This window comes from Acomys russatus, chromosome 19 (assembly GCF_903995435.1).
Source record: "Acomys russatus chromosome 19, mAcoRus1.1, whole genome shotgun sequence".
In the NCBI taxonomy this organism is placed as follows: domain Eukaryota; kingdom Metazoa; phylum Chordata; class Mammalia; order Rodentia; family Muridae; genus Acomys; species Acomys russatus.
The window spans coordinates 29,650,213-29,668,537 of record NC_067155.1 but is presented as its reverse complement, the minus strand read 5'-3'; the positions used below and the strand labels follow the sequence as shown (position 1 = coordinate 29,668,537).

Sequence of the window (18,325 nt, the reverse complement as noted above, 5' to 3'; positions counted from 1 at the left end):
TAGTGTGCAAGCAAGCCCAAGGACAGGAGTTTGAATCCCCAGCACCCACATGAAAAGTTAGGATAGTGTTTGTAAGCCCAGCCCAGGTGAGGCTGAGGCAGGAGGAGACCTGGGCCTTGCGAGCCACCCAGCCTAACCTAAGCAGGTACCAGGTCCCAGTGTTAAACCTTGTCTCAAAAAACAAAAGGTGAGGTAGGCCAGGTGCAGGGCCCACACCTTTAGCCCCAGCATTGGGGAGCACGAAGAGATGGACTTCTATGAGTTTGAGGCCAATCTGGTCTGCCCAGCGACTTCTAGGCCAGCCAGGCATACATAAGGAGACCCTGTCGCAAACAACGACAAAAGCAAGGTGGACAGCACGTGAGGAGCAACAAGCTAGAGTGTCCACCTGGCTTTCGGATGCACACATCCACCTGTGTGCACACATGCACACTCCCAATCCAGAAACAAGTGATGCCTTGATTTTAGTAATGCCTATATGTAATCCAAACACTACCTGGAAGTTGTCTTAGAAGGTTCTGGCATGTATGCATGTGTGTATCTTTCACTTTGTCGTTCCTCCCCCCCCCCCATCACTGTTGGTGCTTTGCCTGGCATCAGACAAGTTGAGTGGTTGATGGAGAAAGATCTTCCCATGTCCAGGTGGTTTCAATTCCTCATTTATAGAGGGGTGGGGCGACCCACAAAAGAGAGCTACATTCATTTACTGAGCATCTGCCACCATGTTGGGGATCCTGTCCTGCCTGCTAGACAGGAGGCAAGAAGAAACTATATGCCTTTGGCGCTCATGGACATCACTCAAAGAAGCATATAAATCCTTGTAAACTCGGAGGGCTTAGAGCTACAAAGGGCATATCCTTGACACTACAAAGCCAGCTTAAACAGGGCAGTGCCTCTAAGGAAGTGACAACCAGCAAAGGAGGAAGGGTAGGGCAGTTCATTAGGTATAGATGGAGGAAAGGTCAGTCTAGATTGAGAGTGAATTGTGACACTGTCTAGCTTTTGAGTGGCCAGGAATTTTCTTTCTTTTCATACTTATTTTGTGTGCGCGCGCGTGTGTGTGTGTGTGTAAGACAGAGAGCAACTTGGGGGAGCCTGTTCTTTCCTTTCACCATGTGAGACCTGGGATTGAACTCAAGTTGTCAGGCTTGGAAGCAAGTACCTTTATCAGATGAGCCCTGTTTTGTTTTGTTTGTTTGGTTGGTTGGTTTTTTTTGTTTTGTTTTTAAGGTTTCAAGAAGCCCAGGCTAGCCTGGAATTCACTGTGTAGTCCAGGCTGGTCCTGAACTAGAGCTCCTCTTGCCTTTGCTTCCTGAGTGCTGACCTCAACACTACACCTGGCTGAAGACTGATAACTAGCACTGGGTAGGAGGGGCAGTGAAAAAAGAAAAATACTTTAAAATATCTTGGAATGGAGAGAAAGATGCCTCATGTAGGAAACAAAATCAGTTGGGGGATCAAATGGAGTAATTTCACAGTAGCAAAGGGTGTATTGCTTTAAAGTTTTTCTCTTTTTCTTTTTTTAATGTAAGTATATTATGTGGGCATGTGTGCCACAGCATGTGTGTGTAGGTCAGCAGACAGACTTTGAAAGTCAGTTCTCCCTCCACTGTGTGGGGTCCAGCAGTTCAGTTTGGCTGAGAGCAAATGTCTTTACTCTTGAGTCAAAAACCTCAAAAGGGGTTTTTTCAAGGAATAGTAGTTCATAACTCATACAGTTTGCCTATTTAAGTGGACCCTTTACTGAGCTTTTGTATATTCAGTGAGTTGTGGGATCAATTTTAAGACATTTGATCATCTTGAAAAGGTCTCATTCCTTTAGCTACCAACCTCTTATCCCCAGGGCTGGCAATCACTAATATTTCTGTCCCAAAAAATGTGTCTGTTTTATTTTTGTGAGACAGGTTCCTACATTGTCCAGGCTGGCCTTAAACTCTCTATGTGCCTGAACATGGCCTTGAACTCCTCATCTTCCTTTTTCTACCTCTCAAATGCTGGGATTACAGGCATCTGCCACGGGCCTGGCCCTGGGTAGGTTTTTGTAGCCTTCCTGCTGGGTTTCTTTTCCAAAGAATCCATGGGCCTTAATCTGGGCTAAGAGTTTGGTGATCCATTAGCAATGTCTGTACTGGGTATAGATTCTAGTGTTGATACATACATAAAATCATCCTGTCTACAAAATTCAACCAGCAAGGACTGAGAATGATTTCATGTGGCTGGAGAGATGGCTAAGGAGCACTTACACAGATCCAACTCCCAGCTCCCGCATAACTCACAACTGCCTGAAATTCCAGATCCAGGGGATCTGTTGCCCTCTTCTGGACGCTGAAGGCACCAGGCAGGCACATGGTGCACATGGTACGCGCAAGCAGAACCTTATACACATAAAACAGAAACACATTTAAAAAAAAAAAAAAAGGCTGCACAAGCCTTTAATCTTAGCACTCTGGAGGCATAGATAAGTGGATTTCTAGAGTCAAGGCCAGCCAGGTCTACATAGCAATTCCAGGCCTATCAGCTAATAGTGAGACCCTGAAAGAACAAAATAAGTAAACCCTAGATAGATGTAAGACTAGTGGGTCTCACCTGGTCATGATGGCACATGTATTTAGTCCCAGCACTCGGGAGGCAGAAACAGGCAGATCACTGTGACTTCGAGGCCAGCCTGGCCTACAAAGCAAGTCTAGCACAGCCAAGGCTACACAGAGAAATCCTGTCTTGAAAAAAAAATTTTTATTTAGTTTATTCAGATTACATCTCAATTGTTATCCTGCTTGTCTCCTCCCGTTCCTCCCTCCCTCCCTCTTTCACCCTATTCCCCTCCCCTAGGTCTGTGACAGAAGGGGACCTCCTCCCCCACTATATGGTCACAGCCTAGCAAGGCTTATCTTGGTAGCCTGCTTATCCTTTCTCTGAGTGCTACCGGGCCTCCCCACCAAGGGGAAGTGGTCAAATATGGGGCACCAAAGTTCATGTCAGAGTCAGTCCCTGCTTTCCACACAACTGTAAATAATGTCCTGTCCCTTGGCTAGATTTGAGTAGGGCTTTAATATTTACTGCATGTATTGTCCTTGGTTGATGCAGTAGTTTGATTAGACCTCCCTGAGTCCAGATGTACCAGTCATGATGTTCTTCTTGTAGGTTTCTGGGACCCTCTGGGTCCTTCTATTTCCCCATTCTCCCATACTTCTCTGACCTAGAGTCCCAGTAGGATGTCCCTGCATCTATCCCAATCTCCTGGTAAGTGAAGATGTTCAGGGGACATCCCTGTTGGGCTAGTGTCCAATTATAAGTGAGTATATATCATGTGAGTCTTTCTGAGTCTGGGTTAACTCACTCAGTATGATTATCGCTAGTTCCATCCATTTGCCTACAAATTTCAGGCTTTCTTTGTTTTTAATAGCTGAGTAGTATTCCATAGTGTAAATGTACCACAGTTTCTTTATCCATTCTTCAACTGAGGGACATTTAGGTTGTTTCCAGGTTCTGGCTATTACAAATAAGGCTGCTATGAGCATGGTTGAGCACATGTCCTTATTGTGTGGTGGAGTATCTTCTGGGTATATTCCAAGGAGTGGAATAGCTGAGTCTTGAGGTAGGCTTATTCCCAGTATTCTGAGAAAGTGCCAGATTGATTTCCAAAGTAGTTGTAGAAGTTTCCACTCCCACCAGCAATGAAGGAGTGTTCCCCTTTCTCCACATCCTCAATAGCATGTGTTGTCACTTGAGTTTTTGTTTTGTTTTTGTTTTTTTTGGTTTTTCAAGACAGGGTTTCTCTGTATAGCCTTGGCTGTCCTGGACTCGCTTTATAGACCAGGCTAGCCTCGATCTCACAGCGATCTGCCTGCCTCTGCCTCCCAAGTGCTGGGATTAAAGGCGTGTGCCACCACGCCCAGCCTGTCACTTGAATTTTTAATGTTGGCCATTCTCATGGGTGTAGGATGGAATCTCAGGGTCGTTTTGATACGCATTTCCCTGATGACTAAGGATGTTGAGCATTTCTTTAAGTGTTTCTCAGCCAGTCGATATTCCTTTGTTGAGAATTCTTTGTTTAGTTCTGAGCTCCATTTCTTAACTGGGTTATTCGGTTTGGTGGTGTTTAATTTCTTGAGTTCTTTACATATTTTGGACATTAGACCTTTGTCAGTGCTAAATGCTGGGATTGTAGGTGTGCATCACTGTGTCTGTGTGTGTGATGCTAGGGATGGCAGCCAAGGCTTCCTATGCAAGCTCTTTACATTGGAGCTATATCCCCAGCCGTTTCTTCCTAACTCTCTTTTACGTTTTCCTGTGGGGTGCGCTTACCCAAGTTTAGGGGAAAGGTGCTGTGACTGGCCCATCTCATCTCCAAATCTCTCTCTCAACAGGATGTAAGCCTGCACTTCGTGCTCTGGGGCTGCCTGCACGTGTACCAGCGCATGATTGACAAGGCTGAGGAGGTGTGCCTGTTTGTGGCACAGCCAGGGGAGCTGGTGGGGCAGCTGGCCGTGCTCACTGGAGAACCCCTCATCTTCACACTCCGTGCCCAGAGAGACTGCACCTTCCTGCGGATCTCCAAATCTGACTTCTACGAGTAAGGCTGGGATAGGGGAGGTGGATACATGTGGCACCTGGGTGACCAAAGTCCAATTTTTTTTTTTTTGGTTTTTCGAGACAGGGTTTCTCTGTGTAGCCTTGGCCATCCTGAACTCGCTTTGTAGACCAGGCTGGCCTCGAACTCACAGCGATCCGCCTGCCTCTGCCTCCCGAGTGCTGGGATTAAAGGCGTGCGCCACCACGCCCGGCCGTGACCAAAATCCAATTAATTTTTGGGGGAGCGGGGAGATCAAGACCTCATCCCCTACCCCATTTCTAGAAGAATAGAAAAGAGCACCCAGATTGGGCCTCCCAACAACTTCTAGGGCAGATGTGAATTCTTCCTGTTTCATTCCCAAGCCAACACCCATTTTCTTCATAACATGCTCCAGGAAGACTTGCTTCCACATCCTCCCCCCCTTTTTTGCTTGCAGGATCATGCGTGCACAGCCCAGTGTGGTACTGAGCGCGGCACACACTGTGGCTGCAAGGATGTCCCCCTTCGTGCGCCAGATGGACTTTGCTATTGACTGGACGGCTGTGGAGGCTGGTCGTGCGCTCTACAGGTACCACCCCCATCCCACTTGACTGCTCAAACCCTATCTATAATGTCGTCTGACCCTCCTCCACTTTTTACCCACTCCAGGCAGGGCGACCGCTCGGACTGCACCTACATTGTACTCAATGGGCGTCTCCGCAGTGTCATCCAACGAGGCAGTGGCAAGAAGGAGCTAGTTGGGGAGTATGGCCGTGGGGATCTCATTGGTGTGGTAAGGGCAGCCACCATATCTCCCCTTGGGCCTTCACCTACGTGCATACCATCGGAGCAATCTGATGGAAATGGAGAATGCATCTCCAACTTTAGCCCCGTCCCAGACCACTTGGCTTCTTCTTGTGAGTCAGAAGCAGTCAGTCGGGTAGAGGAGGAGTCTGCACTCCATCCTCAAATATGTCACTTCAGGTCCCTTTTATCACCTGTGGTGAATTCTTATTTTGTATCCCAGGTGGAGGCTCTGACCCGGCAGCCACGAGCCACCACTGTGCATGCTGTGCGAGACACGGAGCTGGCCAAGCTCCCTGAGGGCACCTTAGGCCACATCAAACGTCGGTACCCACAGGTACAGCTCCTAGCTGGGGAGGTGGACAGCAGGGGCCGGGAGCCTCTGTGTGCCCGGCCGTCCTAGTAGGGGTGCTGCCCAAGTAGCAGGATTTCTAGCCTCCCAGGTGAGGAAGCGAAGGTGGGGCCCTTCCATCTCATTGAACACTATTTCCCCTGGCCCTTCCCCAACCCTCTGTACCTCAGGTCGTGACCCGCCTTATTCATTTGCTGAGCCAGAAAATTCTAGGCAATCTGCAGCAATTGCAAGGACCCTTTCCAGGTGAGCCAGCCCCAGGGGTTTGCCAGCCCTAGAGGATATTGGGGGATTTAGTCGGATGTGCTCAGAGCAAGCTAAACAGCATGATGGGAAACCAAGTTCTATGGTAAATCTTAACTGGGGGTGGGATTGGGACCTTGGATCTAGTGTATGCTGGGAAATGTAGTCCCTGTTTCTAGGCCATTTGTTGATTGGTCTAAAGTATGCTAGTGGGCAGAATTTAAGGGCAACACTTTTATAACACTTATTTTGTGTGTGTGTGCGTGCCACATATGTGTGAAGGCAAGAGGAATCAGTTTTCTACTTTCCACCCTATCAACTCAGGCCATCTGGCTTTGCAGAAACACCTTTACCTAATGAGCCATCTCTCAGGACCATGGGGGTGGGGGGCTGCGGGGGTGCAGATTCTTCCTGGTCCCAATAGAATCACACTGTCATAACAAGAGAGCTTGTGAGTGGCATATGGTACTAGGGACACCTTGGGAAATGGCTTTCAGTGTTAAATCAGTCAGCTAGGAAGTGTGGTTCTTCATACTGGAGTGTGGCTTCTGTGAGATAGAATAATCACGGTGCAGTCTGTTCAAGCCACGCTACCAAATGCACCTGAGCGGCTACATTTTTGCTAACCTTTCCCTCACATAACCTTCACATTCAGGACGTAAAGGTCGAAGTCATGTAGGTAAGAAAGACATCATATGCAAAACATACATGGAGATCCCAGTGTTAGACGCTAGTAAGTACAGAGGGAGAAACAAAACAAGGTCATCACACAGGGCTGCAGGCAGACGGCAGGAGAGAAGGAAGGATCAGAGGGCTTTCTGCAGACTGTGGGTCGAGCCTTCAGTCGACCTTAAGCTGGATGTGGAAAGGAAGTAGGAAAGTCCACACACGGTTTGGTAGTTGGAGGCCTTTGTTTTGTTTTGACATAGGGTCTCGTGTTGCTCAGGCTGGCCTTGAACTCACTATGTAGCCAAGGATGACCTTGAATTGTTGCCTCTACCATCTGAGTGTTTAGATGACAAGAATCTGCCACCACATCAGGTTTATGTGGTGTTGTGGAGGGTACTCAGAGCTTTGTGCATGCTAAGCCAGCCACTCTACCAGCTGACCTATAGCCCTAGTCCAGAGTTTGGTGCTTTTGAGCCACTCAAGGAGTAACTTAGAGGGGGGGCGGTTGAGAAGTATTAGAGCTCATAAAAGTCATCATATGGGGGAGGAGGACCAACCAGCAGGTACAGTCCAAAGTAAGGCCAGGGCAAGAGATGGGAATGACACCTTTAATCCCAGCACTTGGGAGGCAGAGGCAGGCGGATCCCTATGAGTTCGAGGCCAGCCTGGTCTACAAAGCAAGTCCAAGACAACCAAGACTAACACAGAGAGACCCTGTCTTTAAAAAAAAAAAAAGAGGAAGAAGAAGAGGGGGGGTGGAGAATGACATCTCCATCTAGGCTGTTAGCTGAGAAGCTGAAGTGACAGAGGAGGCAAAGCTATATTCTTACCTAGCTCAGTGTTGGGACATAGTAGCCCAAGACAGAATGGACTCTACATAGGCACAGTGAATTTGAATGGCTCTAACATTGCATAGTGGGTAGCTGGGTATAGTAGCACATGTCTGTTATCCCAGCACTTGAGGGTTGGATGCAGAAGGAGAGATTTCAAGGTTATTTTTTGCTGAGTGAGACCACGTCTCAGAAAGAACAGCAGCAACTAAACTGCATAATGGGTCTCAGTAAGATTAATGTCAAAATTGAATGGTGCCAGCCAAGAAGAAATGAGCAAGAGTGGAATTTTATGCTGGGCACTCCAGCCCTGGCCTTAGTATGGTGGTATTATAGCTCAGAGCAGTGAGAGCCTGTAGGCTGCTGGTAAAAGGCAGGGACAGAGGAGGGTGAAGAGGAAGTAGAGGCCGTATAGGGGGTGGGAAGAGATGGGGAAGAGAGATAGGCAGAGGCAGAGAAGGGGGTGGTGCGGAGAATGAGGGTACCTCTCCAGACAGAGTTGCTCAGCCAGTCTGCTGCTGGTGTTGTCTCCACAGGCTCTGGTCTCAGTGTGCCACAGCACTCAGAACTGACCAACCCAGCCAGCAATCTGTCCACTGTTGCTATCCTCCCCGTGTGTGCTGAAGTGCCCATGATAGCCTTTACTCTGGAACTGCAACATGCTCTGCAAGCTATCGGTGAGCCGGAAGTCAGCTGTAATGAGTGGTATCCCTTGGTGTGGGCACGTTGTGAGTGGGATGGAGAAGGATCCTCTGCCACAGGGATGGCTGACAAGTACTCTGTTCATGGAGAGGCCGCCCAAGTGTTGAACTAGATCCCTAACGTCCATTCCTCTACTACCACTAGGTCCTACGCTCCTCCTTAACAGTGACATCATCCGGGCACGCTTGGGGGCTTCAGCGCTGGATAGGTGTGTGGGCATTGGGGATTGGGGCTGGAAAGGTGGAAGGCGTGTATTGAAGATTCTTCCAGATTGGGTTGGAATGCTAGGCTTCTGAGTCAGGGTGTCCCATCTGCTGGGTCAGTAGGGAGACAATGTGGGCAAATCCCTCACCAGAAACCCCAGAGGCCCTTGCAGCTCTCACAGTTATGAGCATGGCTTAAAACATACTTAGAATATTGTGAGGGGTTTTTTTTTAATTGTTTAGATTTTTTCTTTATAACTCAATTTCATGGTTCTTGAGCATTAACTTTGTAGCTTTCATGTGACAAAATAATGCAAAACAAATATGTGAAAATAAACATTTGTATGCCCTTGTAACACATGAGTCCCTATTTTGACACATACCCCTTATCCCCACCCCACACTTTGGCATGAAGTTGAATTGCTGGGCACTATCTGTATATTGGGAGAGGTTGTGGGACCCCCAGGGAAGTTCCCATTTGACACTCATCTCTTCCTAGCATTCAAGAATTCCGGCTGTCAGGGTGGCTAGCCCAGCAGGAAGATGCCCATCGCATTGTACTTTACCAAACCGACACGTCGCTGACGCCCTGGACTGTGCGTTGTCTACGCCAGGCTGACTGCATCCTCATTGTGGGCCTGGGTGACCAGGAACCCACAGTTGGTCAGGTGTGGAGACTGTGTACAGTGACACCCCACCCCCACCCCTTGCTAAATCCTCCTGCTGGATCCCATCCCTTGCCCTCCTGTGCCCTTTTAAGGCCATGTACACTTGCATGTTGTTGTTCTGTGATGGAGCTGAGCTTGACCACGTGTGGGCAGAGAAGGTATCCATGACCTTCGCCTGTCTCTGTCTTCCACAGCTGGAGCAGATGCTGGAGAACACTGCCGTGCGTGCCTTGAAGCAGCTGGTTTTGCTGCACCGGGAGGAAGGCCCTGGTCCCACTCGCACAGTGGAGTGGCTCAACATGCGCAGCTGGTGCTCAGGGCACCTGCACCTGCGCTGTCCACGCCGCCTCTTCTCACGCCGCAGTCCAGCTAAGCTGGTGAGGGGCAGAACCTGAAAGAGTGACCCCAGGGGACACTGGCTCTCCTACCTAAGGCCTGGGCTTGGGCGTAACATGAAGAAGAGCTAGCCTTCGGCACACTTTCTTCTTGGAGTATAGTTTGGGGGATACCTCCCCTCTAGCAGCGGCGGGGCAAGGGGGATTGGGGAGGATAATTGTTCCTCCTTCTGCAGTGGAAGTTTGGGCGTGGGCTTGGAGAAAGGCCCTGAGTGGCATGCCCTGTGTTGGAGTTTAGGGACACACCCCCTCGATGGGTGGAGTTTGGTACAGAGTCTCATCTGCCTAAAGTTAAAATTTAGGGGTCCAGGCTGCTCCGCAGTGAGCCAGGGCAAGGCCTTGGCAGAGCCTGGAGAAGGCCCCTAGGAGGCATACCCTTCTCTGTCTAGGAGCAGGACTTAGGAAGCTGACACGGAGTCTGGACCGGTGCAGGGGTGGGGAGGAAATGTGGGTATTAAAGATCAACAATGTACCTGAGCAATCTGGTCCCTCTTGCCGCAGCCTAATGGCCTAATGCATCTTCATTCTCTCCTGGATCCCAGCACGAGCTGTATGAGAAGGTTTTCTCCAGGCATGCAGACCGGCACAGTGACTTCTCCCGCTTGGCAAGAGTGCTCACAGGAAACACTATTGCCCTGGTGCTGGGTGGTGGTGGAGCAAGGTGAAGGGGAGGGGCATATTCAAAGACACATCTTCCTTACTCTGCCCTAAGGTGGGGGGGGGCGGGGCAGGATGCTTAAGGGGTGGGGCTAATTACGTAGGCGAGCTCCAATAGCCTGGTAGCTGGGCACAGTTTTCTTAGCCAGGAAGGGAAGTACAGGAGAATTACCTGGGGACAGGTCCTAGCAGACCCCCAGCTTTTCACCGAGTACTTTTTATTCTGCAGAGGCTGCTCACATATTGGGGTCCTGAAGGCATTAGAGGAGGCAGGGGTGCCAGTCGACCTTGTGGGAGGCACATCTATCGGCTCCTTCATTGGGGCACTGTATGCAGAGGAACGCAGCGCCAGCCGTACTAAACAACGAGCCCGGGAATGGGCCAAGGTGTGTTTTGTGGGGGTCTGAGGAGATGGGGCTGTAGGGCCCCAGAAATGCAGGGAGACCTGTGATGATGCCAAAGCCTGATCTGGTAGTGTGGGTAGATATCCCATTGAAGATTCTGCCTAGATTATTACAAAAATATCACTGAGACTTCAGGTGACCCCCCCCCCCCCCCCCCCGTGACTTCTTAGCTGATGACTCTAATCCCCAAACCCCAGCCATAGCAATCAGGTACTGAGCGACACTCACAATCCCTGTGTACGTGCACGTTCCTGAAGCAATGATCTCGCTGTGATTCTAAGCAACTCCTTTTGACCATTTGCTCCTCAGAGCATGACTTCTGTACTGGAGCCTGTATTGGACCTCACATATCCTGTTACCTCCATGTTTACTGGCTCGGCCTTTAACCGCAGTATCCACCGTGTCTTCCAGGATAAGCAGATTGAGGTATGCCACCCTCACACACACACACTGGGCCCTGTCACCTCTTCCCATGGGGTTTTCACTTTCTACCTTGGTTTTACCCCATCCCAGGACCTGTGGCTACCTTACTTCAATGTGACCACAGACATCACTGCTTCCGCCATGCGTGTCCACAAAGATGGTGGGTGCCATCCTGCCTGGCCCTGCTACCACCGTGTTGGCCAGTTGTGTGAGGGTGGGCTATAGGGGAGGGGCAGCTGAACATCTGGGACGTTGTTAACACAAGTGACCGTCCACCTGGGCCCGTCCACCGACCACTAACCACCACCCACTAATGTCCCGAAGGCCCCAGGTATGTCCATTCTCAGGGGTGGGGAGCTGGGAGGCTTGTCGGGCACCTCACCCCCTCCCGCCATCCCCCACAGGCTGCGTGTGGCGTTACGTCCGGGCCAGTGCCTCCTACTGTCCCTACCTGCCCCCACTCTGCGACCCCAAGGACGGGCACCTGCTGGTGGACGGGTGTTACGTTAACAACGTTCCAGGTCAGCGAGCCCAAAGGCTGGCCGGGCCTCCAAGTGTGTCTGAGCGTGTCTGTGCGTGTCTGTGTCTGTGTATCCCACCGGGCAGGCTCCCTGTGGCGGTATGTGCGTGCCAGCATGACGCTCTCGGGCTACCTGCCCCCGCTGTGCGACCCGAAGGATGGGCACCTGCTCATGGACGGTGGCTACATCAACAACCTGCCAGGCAAGTGGCTGCCCACTCACACCCGCATGGACATTTGTCACCAGGCACATGCTCAAGCTGACTTCTGCACATGCAGACTCGAAGAGGCAGGGACATATAGATGGACAAACTCAAAAAGATACATAGAGTCTGTCAAAGATACAGAGTGACAAATGCATGCATGTATCCATGTACACTATTATGGGCAGCAACATGAACATTTGAAAAGGACACACATCAGACATAGTAGCACACACCTGTGATCCCAGCACTTGGAAGGTAGCGGTAGGACAATAAGAACCTACTTGGCAGTGGTGGCATACTCAGGAGGCAGAGGCCAGCCTGGTCTACAGAGTGAGTTACAGGACAGCCAGGGCCGCACAGAGAAACCTGGTCTTGAAAAACAGAAAAATAAAAAGTAAAAAAAAAAAAAGAAAGAAAAGTCCTCAGTCTCAAAAGTGTACATCCCAGAAATGTAAGTCACACATAAGCACACACACACACACACACACACACACACACACACTCATAGACCAGGAGCTGGCCAGCTATAGCACATTGTGGCTATCTGGGCCTGTGCTTGATATGTGTGTGCAGGCACACACATACCACAGCACATAGGAAGGTCAGAGTACAACTTACAGGAATTAGTTTTCTCATTCCAAACTATGGGTCCTGGGGTTTGAGCTCTGGTCGTCATGGTTTGGTGAGTGCCCCTACCTACTGAGTCATCCCAGTGGCCCTAAGGTTTTATTTTTGTTTGTTTGTTTGTTTTAAACTGGCCTCCAACTTGCTACATAGCTGAGGATGATTTTGCATTTATAGTCGTCTTGCGTCCGCTTCCCAAGTGCTGGGATTATAGGCGTGAGCCTTGATTATAAGTAAGGTTTTATTTTGATAGCCATGCCCCGTGATCTGCTTCTTGTCTGCAGCAACAAGGGCAAAAGCCCAGGGTGGAACCCAAGGCGTTTTCTAATGGTCCTTTGCGGAGTCGGCCCATGCCTGCCACCATTGTAAATGTGCTATCCACGTAAACACTGCCACAGTCCCTCACAGGGGCAGGTGCTCACAGACTTACAGACACACTTGGATATGCAGACACATATGGGGCTGGGAAAATGGCTCTGTTGATGGTACAGACATAACCTGAGCTCCATCAAAGTACCCATGTAAAAAAGATGGGTTCAGGGGTGCACACCCATAACCCTATTCCTGTGGGGCGCAAGCAGCCAGGAGGATTCCCTGAGCACTTGCTGGCCATCCAGTCTAGTGGAATGGATGAGCTCCAGGTTTAGTGGGAAACCTGTCTTTAAAAAGAAGGTACAGGGCTGGATTGATGGCTCGGCAGTTAGTAATGTACACTGCTCTTGCAGAAGACCTGAATTTCCAGCACCCACATCCTCACAACTACCTATAACTCCATCTCCAGGGACATCTGGTGCCGCTGCTGGCCTCTTCAGGCATTGTATACATACACAGAAATAATTTTTTTCAAATTTGTTTGTTTTGTTTTGTTTTTCAAGACAGTTTCTCTGTGTAGCCCTGGCTGTCCTAGAACTCACTCTCTAGATCAGGCTGGCCTGAAATTCATAGATCCGCCTGCCTCTGCCTCCCTAGCGCTGGGATTAAAGGGGTGCACCACCACTGCCCAGCCTAGTCTTTTTTATGTTTAAGGTGCCAAGTGATAGAGGAGGACACTCAGTGTTACCCTCCAGCCTGCACACAACACACACACATACACATGCATATGCACACACAGATAAACATCTGCTGACGTGGATTCAGATAGGCCTAGCCAGAAATGTAGGCACAGCAGACATACTGCTTCCCACAGAGTCTCACACAAGAAGGGCGTGAACAGACACTCACAGGCATGTGCACAGGATAGGCACACAATGTTGAATAGGCAGTCAGGTGTTTCCTTGGGCTGGAGTTGGCTACAGGACAGTCTCTGTAGTACACAGACATGCAGTCAGACAGCTACAGACATAACTGCCATTCTCACTGGTCCATCGTCCCTTGGCTTCATTTGCATAAATTTCCACCATTTGCATGACAGCATGGTGTTTGCATGCCTCCACCCTCACCCCCCCCCCCCACCCAGTGTGGCCATTTGCATTGTGGTATCTTTGGGACTGGGTTGGGCATCCCTTCCCTGTTGGGAGAGGCTGCTGACCTCCTGGCTCCACAGCGGACATCGCCCGCAGCATGGGGGCCAAAACAGTCATTGCCATCGACGTGGGAAGCCAAGATGAGACAGATCTCAGCACCTATGGGGACAGCCTGTCTGGCTGGTGGTTGCTGTGGAAACGGCTAAACCCCTGGGCAGACAAGGTGAAGGTGCCAGACATGGCTGAGATCCAGTCCCGCTTGGCGTATGTGTCATGTGTGCGGCAACTGGAAGTCGTCAAGTCCAGCTCCTATTGCGAATACCTGCGTCCATCCATTGACTGCTTCAAGACCATGGACTTTGGAAAGTTCGACCAGATCTATGTGAGTAGGTGGGCTGTGAGAAATAGATAGGTTATCAAACAGTAGTTAAATATGGATATGGCTGTGTGTATTTTATGTTTGCACTAAATTTGTTATGTGCCAACTGCAGTGTCTGAAGCGCTGTGTAGTGGTTTCTAATGAGTGGAGAAGGAAAGCAGTGATCAGTTAGTAGCGTCTGCCGTAGGTCTGGAGAGGAGAGCAGCAGAACATGCCGCAGCCCACACCAACTGAAATTGATCAGTAGTCGCTGCCCCAGGCCCGGGTTAAAATGTCTGATGTCCCTCTGGGATCACTAGAAGCATGTGCCATAATGGATTAATGTCTACTGTAGGCGTGCAGCATGGCGCTGTTCACAAATGCGCTGCATACTTGCAGACCTTGAAAATGATTTTGCACATTACCATCTTGTGTTAGTTGGTACTTGAAGTACCTCATGGGGCTGAGTGGGAAAGCCTTGAAGAGAGATTGATTGGTAATGTCTGACAGGAACACCAACTGGAAATCTCTGGGCAGGTAGGTATGCTACACATCACCCTGAAACAGATTTGGCCCAAGTGCCTGCTCTCCCGGAAGGCAGGCATTCCATGGGCCGATTGAAGGAAGCTGTGTGTAAATGCACAGGTGATGGTCTCAGGCATAGCCCCTTACCCCTGTTTCTTACAGGATGTGGGTTACCAGTATGGGAAGGCTGTGTTTGGAGGTTGGACCCGTGGTGAAGTCATAGAGAAAATGCTCACAGACCGGAGGTCTACAGACCTCAATGAGAGTCGCCGTGCAGACGTAAGCCTATAATGCTTCTACTGGGGCCAGTCTAACCCAGGGATTCCAGAAACCCAAGCCCCTCTATTCTGGAAATCTCAGGTGATCCAATACATCCCTTGGGTTTTCCTGAGCCCATCAGGTGTCAGGCACCATCTCGGGGGTCCCCTCTGAGCTCTTAAGACCCTTTGGACCACACCCACTCCCAAAGCCTCATCAGCCCCACCCCACAGATACTCGCCTTCCCAAGTTCTGGCTTCACTGACTTGGCTGAGATCGTGTCCCGGATTGAACCCCCAACAAGCTACGTCTCCGATGGCTGTGCTGATGGTAAGGAGCTGAAGGGACCCTTGAGAGTTGGAAGTGCTGGGTCTGGAGATGGGGACCATGCACTGCTGGAAATACCAGCCCAGTCCAAGTCTCCTCACATGCACCCTGCTACTTCCCACCCCAGGAGAGGAATCGGATTGCTTGACAGAATATGAGGAAGATGCAGGACCAGAATGCTCAAGGGATGAAGGGGGCTCCCCTGAGGGCGCAAGCCCTAGCACTGCCTCAGAGGTGGTAAGAACGGACAGCCCAAGGACCCCTGAGGGAGTGAATGAAGTCTTGGGGGGTGGTGCTGGGGGACATGGGAACACAAGTTTGAAGATGTGGGCATTCATGTCTTGGAACTGACAGACTAAACCCACATTGGTTTCACTTCTGTTACTGTGACAAAATACTCTTCAAAGCAACACAGGAGAGAAAGGGGTTTATTTATCTCAAAATTCAAGGTTATGCCCAGTCTTTAGAGGGAAGACAAGGAGGCAGGAGCTCGGAGAACCAGTAGCATTAGGTCTGCAGTAGGAAGGCAATAGGTGCGTGCATGCCTGCACTCAGCTCATTTCTCCACAGCCCTGCATAGGGAATGGTGCCACCCACAGTAGGTAGGTCTTTCTACTACGATTAACATAATAAGGATACCCCCCCCCCATGCTCCCAGGACAGCTTGATTTAGGCACTCCTTCACTGAGACTCATCCCCAGGATTTTCCAGATTGTGTCGAGTGTGTTAATGTCCCTGAGCCAGGAAATGTGTCATGGATGTACAAACTGGTTGTTTCTAAGGTGACATTTATCAAGCAAGGCCTGAAATGAAACTGAGTTTGAGAGGTGAGGGCTGGACAATTCTGTTTGTGGCTAGCATGTGAGGTCACAAAGTGGGTGCCATGGCTGACATTCAGCCCGTCTGGGAACACACAGCATTGCCTGTCCCTACAGGAGGAGGAGAAGTCCACACTCCGACAACGACGCTTCCTGCCTCAGGAGACCCACAGCTCAGTAGCAGATGCCTGAGGAATGAGGACCTTGGCAGGGACCCCTGTTCCTAGACCGGGGTGTGGGTGGGCCTGTGGGGGAGCTCACACTCTTCTTCCTGCTGCTATACTGTGACACTTCCTGGGCCCTTCCCCCTTGGCTCCACGGCCCATACACTGGACTAACTTGTTCTGTCCCTGATGGGAGAGCAGAATTGCACTGATGACCTTTGACCAACTATATATTACCTTACCCCCAATAAACTGTCACCCCTTTGGAAGCATCCTGGAGCTGTCTTTGGTTTTTCCGGAGCTCCTCACCACCCAGTCTGTGTTCAGTCTGAAGGAGCCTGCACTTTGTCCCTCTGCAGTGACAATTCCCATGTGGGTCTGCTGCACACTGGCTTCAGTCAAGCCGTGAGCATGCTTTGTCCCTTCTTGCCAGGCTTTTGGATGATCCCAGGGTGTCTCAGGCACCCCTTACCTTCCTTGTTCAAGTCACACAGCCAGAGGTTAGAGAGTTCAGAAGAGGCACACTGTGCGCAACTCTTGTAGAGGGTCTGAGCTGGACTCTTAGATCCCACCCACCGCAAATAGCTCACAAGTGACTGTAACTCCAGCTCCAGAGGATATGGTACCCTTTTCTGACTGTCTTTGCACTCTTGTGTACATACTGTCCCTCATACACACAAACTAAATAAAAATAAAAAAGTTCCATAGCTTATGCACCTAAGCCAGTCCTACTATGTGTAGGGGCTCTGTGTGACAGTATATGCTACAAATAAGCCTTAAAGAGATCACCACCTCTGCTCAAGACATGGGCATACATAGGGCTTTCTAGAACCTTCTTTTAGCCTGGACTGGTGGTGAAGGCCTGTCATCCCAAGATACTCAGGAGGTCACAAGTTCAAGACCAGCCTGGACTTCAGAGGGAGTTCAAGGCAGTTTAGTGAAACCTTATATTTAGATTAAAAGTAAAGAGGGTATAGGTCTGAGGCTGAAGAAATGGCTCAGAAATTAAGAGCACTGGTTGCTCTCACAAAGATCCTTAGTTAAATTCCCAACAACCCTTTGCCCCCATGCAGCCTGGCTCCATGAGCAAAGCTGGAAGAGTAAGCTTTGGTCATGGAGCCAGGCTGCATTGGGGGCTTCTAGCAATGTAGCCATGGGAAGTGACGGTAGATATCTAGAGGCCTTTGTTGCTTAGTTACTGTAATAAGACACCTGACAAGAAACAAGTTGAGGTAGGGAGGAGGAACTGGGGGTGGGGGGTGATTTACAGTTCCAGAAACTATAGCTCATCACGCCACGAAAGGCAGGGTGGTTGGCTGGTCACATCATGTCCGCAGTCAAGAAGCATCAAGGGGCAGGCAGTAGGGCCACTCGCCTCCTCGCCTAAAGCTTCCGCAACCTTGCTAAACAGCGCCACCACTGGAGACCAAGTATTTAAACACGTAGGCCTAGAAGGACATTTCACACTAAAACCACAAATGGGTCAGTAAGTTGGTTGTGGAACATAACTCATCAGATATTTCTTGTATGGGACTCCAGCCTGGGCCTGGATCCCTTCAGATTCCAGGCAAGGACTTGCCAGTCACTGGACTTGATGGGACAGTGGAAAGCTTGCGCCTGATCAAGAGACCCATGCAAGCATGCCTGTTGGCTATGGGCACTTGTGCACACGCAGACACCAGAGGAGGATACACAATGTCCTGTATTACTCTTTGCTGTATTTCCTTGAGCCAGGGACTCTCATGGAACATGGAACTAAGCTGGTGGCCAGCAAGCCCCAGCCATCCTCCCATCTCCACCTTCCATAGCACTGGGATTACAAGTGTTAGGCTGCCCGTTACCCACATCCTTCATGTTTTAGGAGATTTGAATTCAAGTCTTAGCTAGTGCAGCAGTGCTCTTAACTTGCTCAGTCATCTATCTCTATGGCCTAAAATGTACCGTCTTAACCATTTCTTTTTTTAAAAATTGTTACATTTTTACTTATTGTGGCAGGGGTGCGTGCAAGCTGTGATTTGTGTGTATAACTGCTTGCGGGAGTCAGTTCTATCCTTTCACCTGTGGGACCTGGGGATCGAACTCAGGCCATCAGGCTTGGTTGAACGTACCTTCACTTCCTGAGACATTTTGCTAGCTCCTATCTTAATCTCTTTATAAGAG

General features: G+C 50.0%; 1 protein-coding gene across 5 annotated transcripts in view; it reads left to right on the top strand.

Moving 5' to 3' along the window:
- Pnpla6 (patatin like phospholipase domain containing 6) overlaps positions 1 to 16,443 on the top strand; it is a 28,682-nt gene extending 12,239 nt beyond the window's left edge. For 3 of the 5 annotated variants that reach the window (XM_051162931.1, XM_051162930.1, XM_051162932.1), the window contains 19 exons: positions 4,368 to 4,573; positions 5,010 to 5,141; positions 5,222 to 5,345; positions 5,580 to 5,693; positions 5,879 to 5,954; positions 7,987 to 8,127; positions 8,297 to 8,360; positions 8,855 to 9,023; positions 9,218 to 9,400; positions 9,961 to 10,079; positions 10,305 to 10,461; positions 10,789 to 10,905; positions 10,993 to 11,062; positions 11,509 to 11,625; positions 13,796 to 14,097; positions 14,761 to 14,877; positions 15,090 to 15,186; positions 15,311 to 15,420; positions 16,119 to 16,441. In XM_051162931.1, the coding sequence (XP_051018888.1) occupies positions 4,368 to 4,573; positions 5,010 to 5,141; positions 5,222 to 5,345; positions 5,580 to 5,693; positions 5,879 to 5,954; positions 7,987 to 8,127; positions 8,297 to 8,360; positions 8,855 to 9,023; positions 9,218 to 9,400; positions 9,961 to 10,079; positions 10,305 to 10,461; positions 10,789 to 10,905; positions 10,993 to 11,062; positions 11,509 to 11,625; positions 13,796 to 14,097; positions 14,761 to 14,877; positions 15,090 to 15,186; positions 15,311 to 15,420; positions 16,119 to 16,193 (2,490 nt within the window). In that variant the 3' untranslated portion in view covers positions 16,194 to 16,441. Of the gene's footprint in view, positions 1 to 4,367; positions 4,574 to 5,009; positions 5,142 to 5,221; positions 5,346 to 5,579; positions 5,694 to 5,878; positions 5,955 to 7,986; positions 8,128 to 8,296; positions 8,361 to 8,854; positions 9,024 to 9,217; positions 9,401 to 9,960; positions 10,080 to 10,304; positions 10,462 to 10,788; positions 10,906 to 10,992; positions 11,063 to 11,306; positions 11,424 to 11,508; positions 11,626 to 13,795; positions 14,098 to 14,760; positions 14,878 to 15,089; positions 15,187 to 15,310; positions 15,421 to 16,118 lie in introns of all 5 variants that reach the window. The other 2 variants (XM_051162933.1, XM_051162929.1) reach the window with 2 other exon arrangements.
- Positions 16,444 to 18,325: the final 1,882 nt, after the last annotated feature.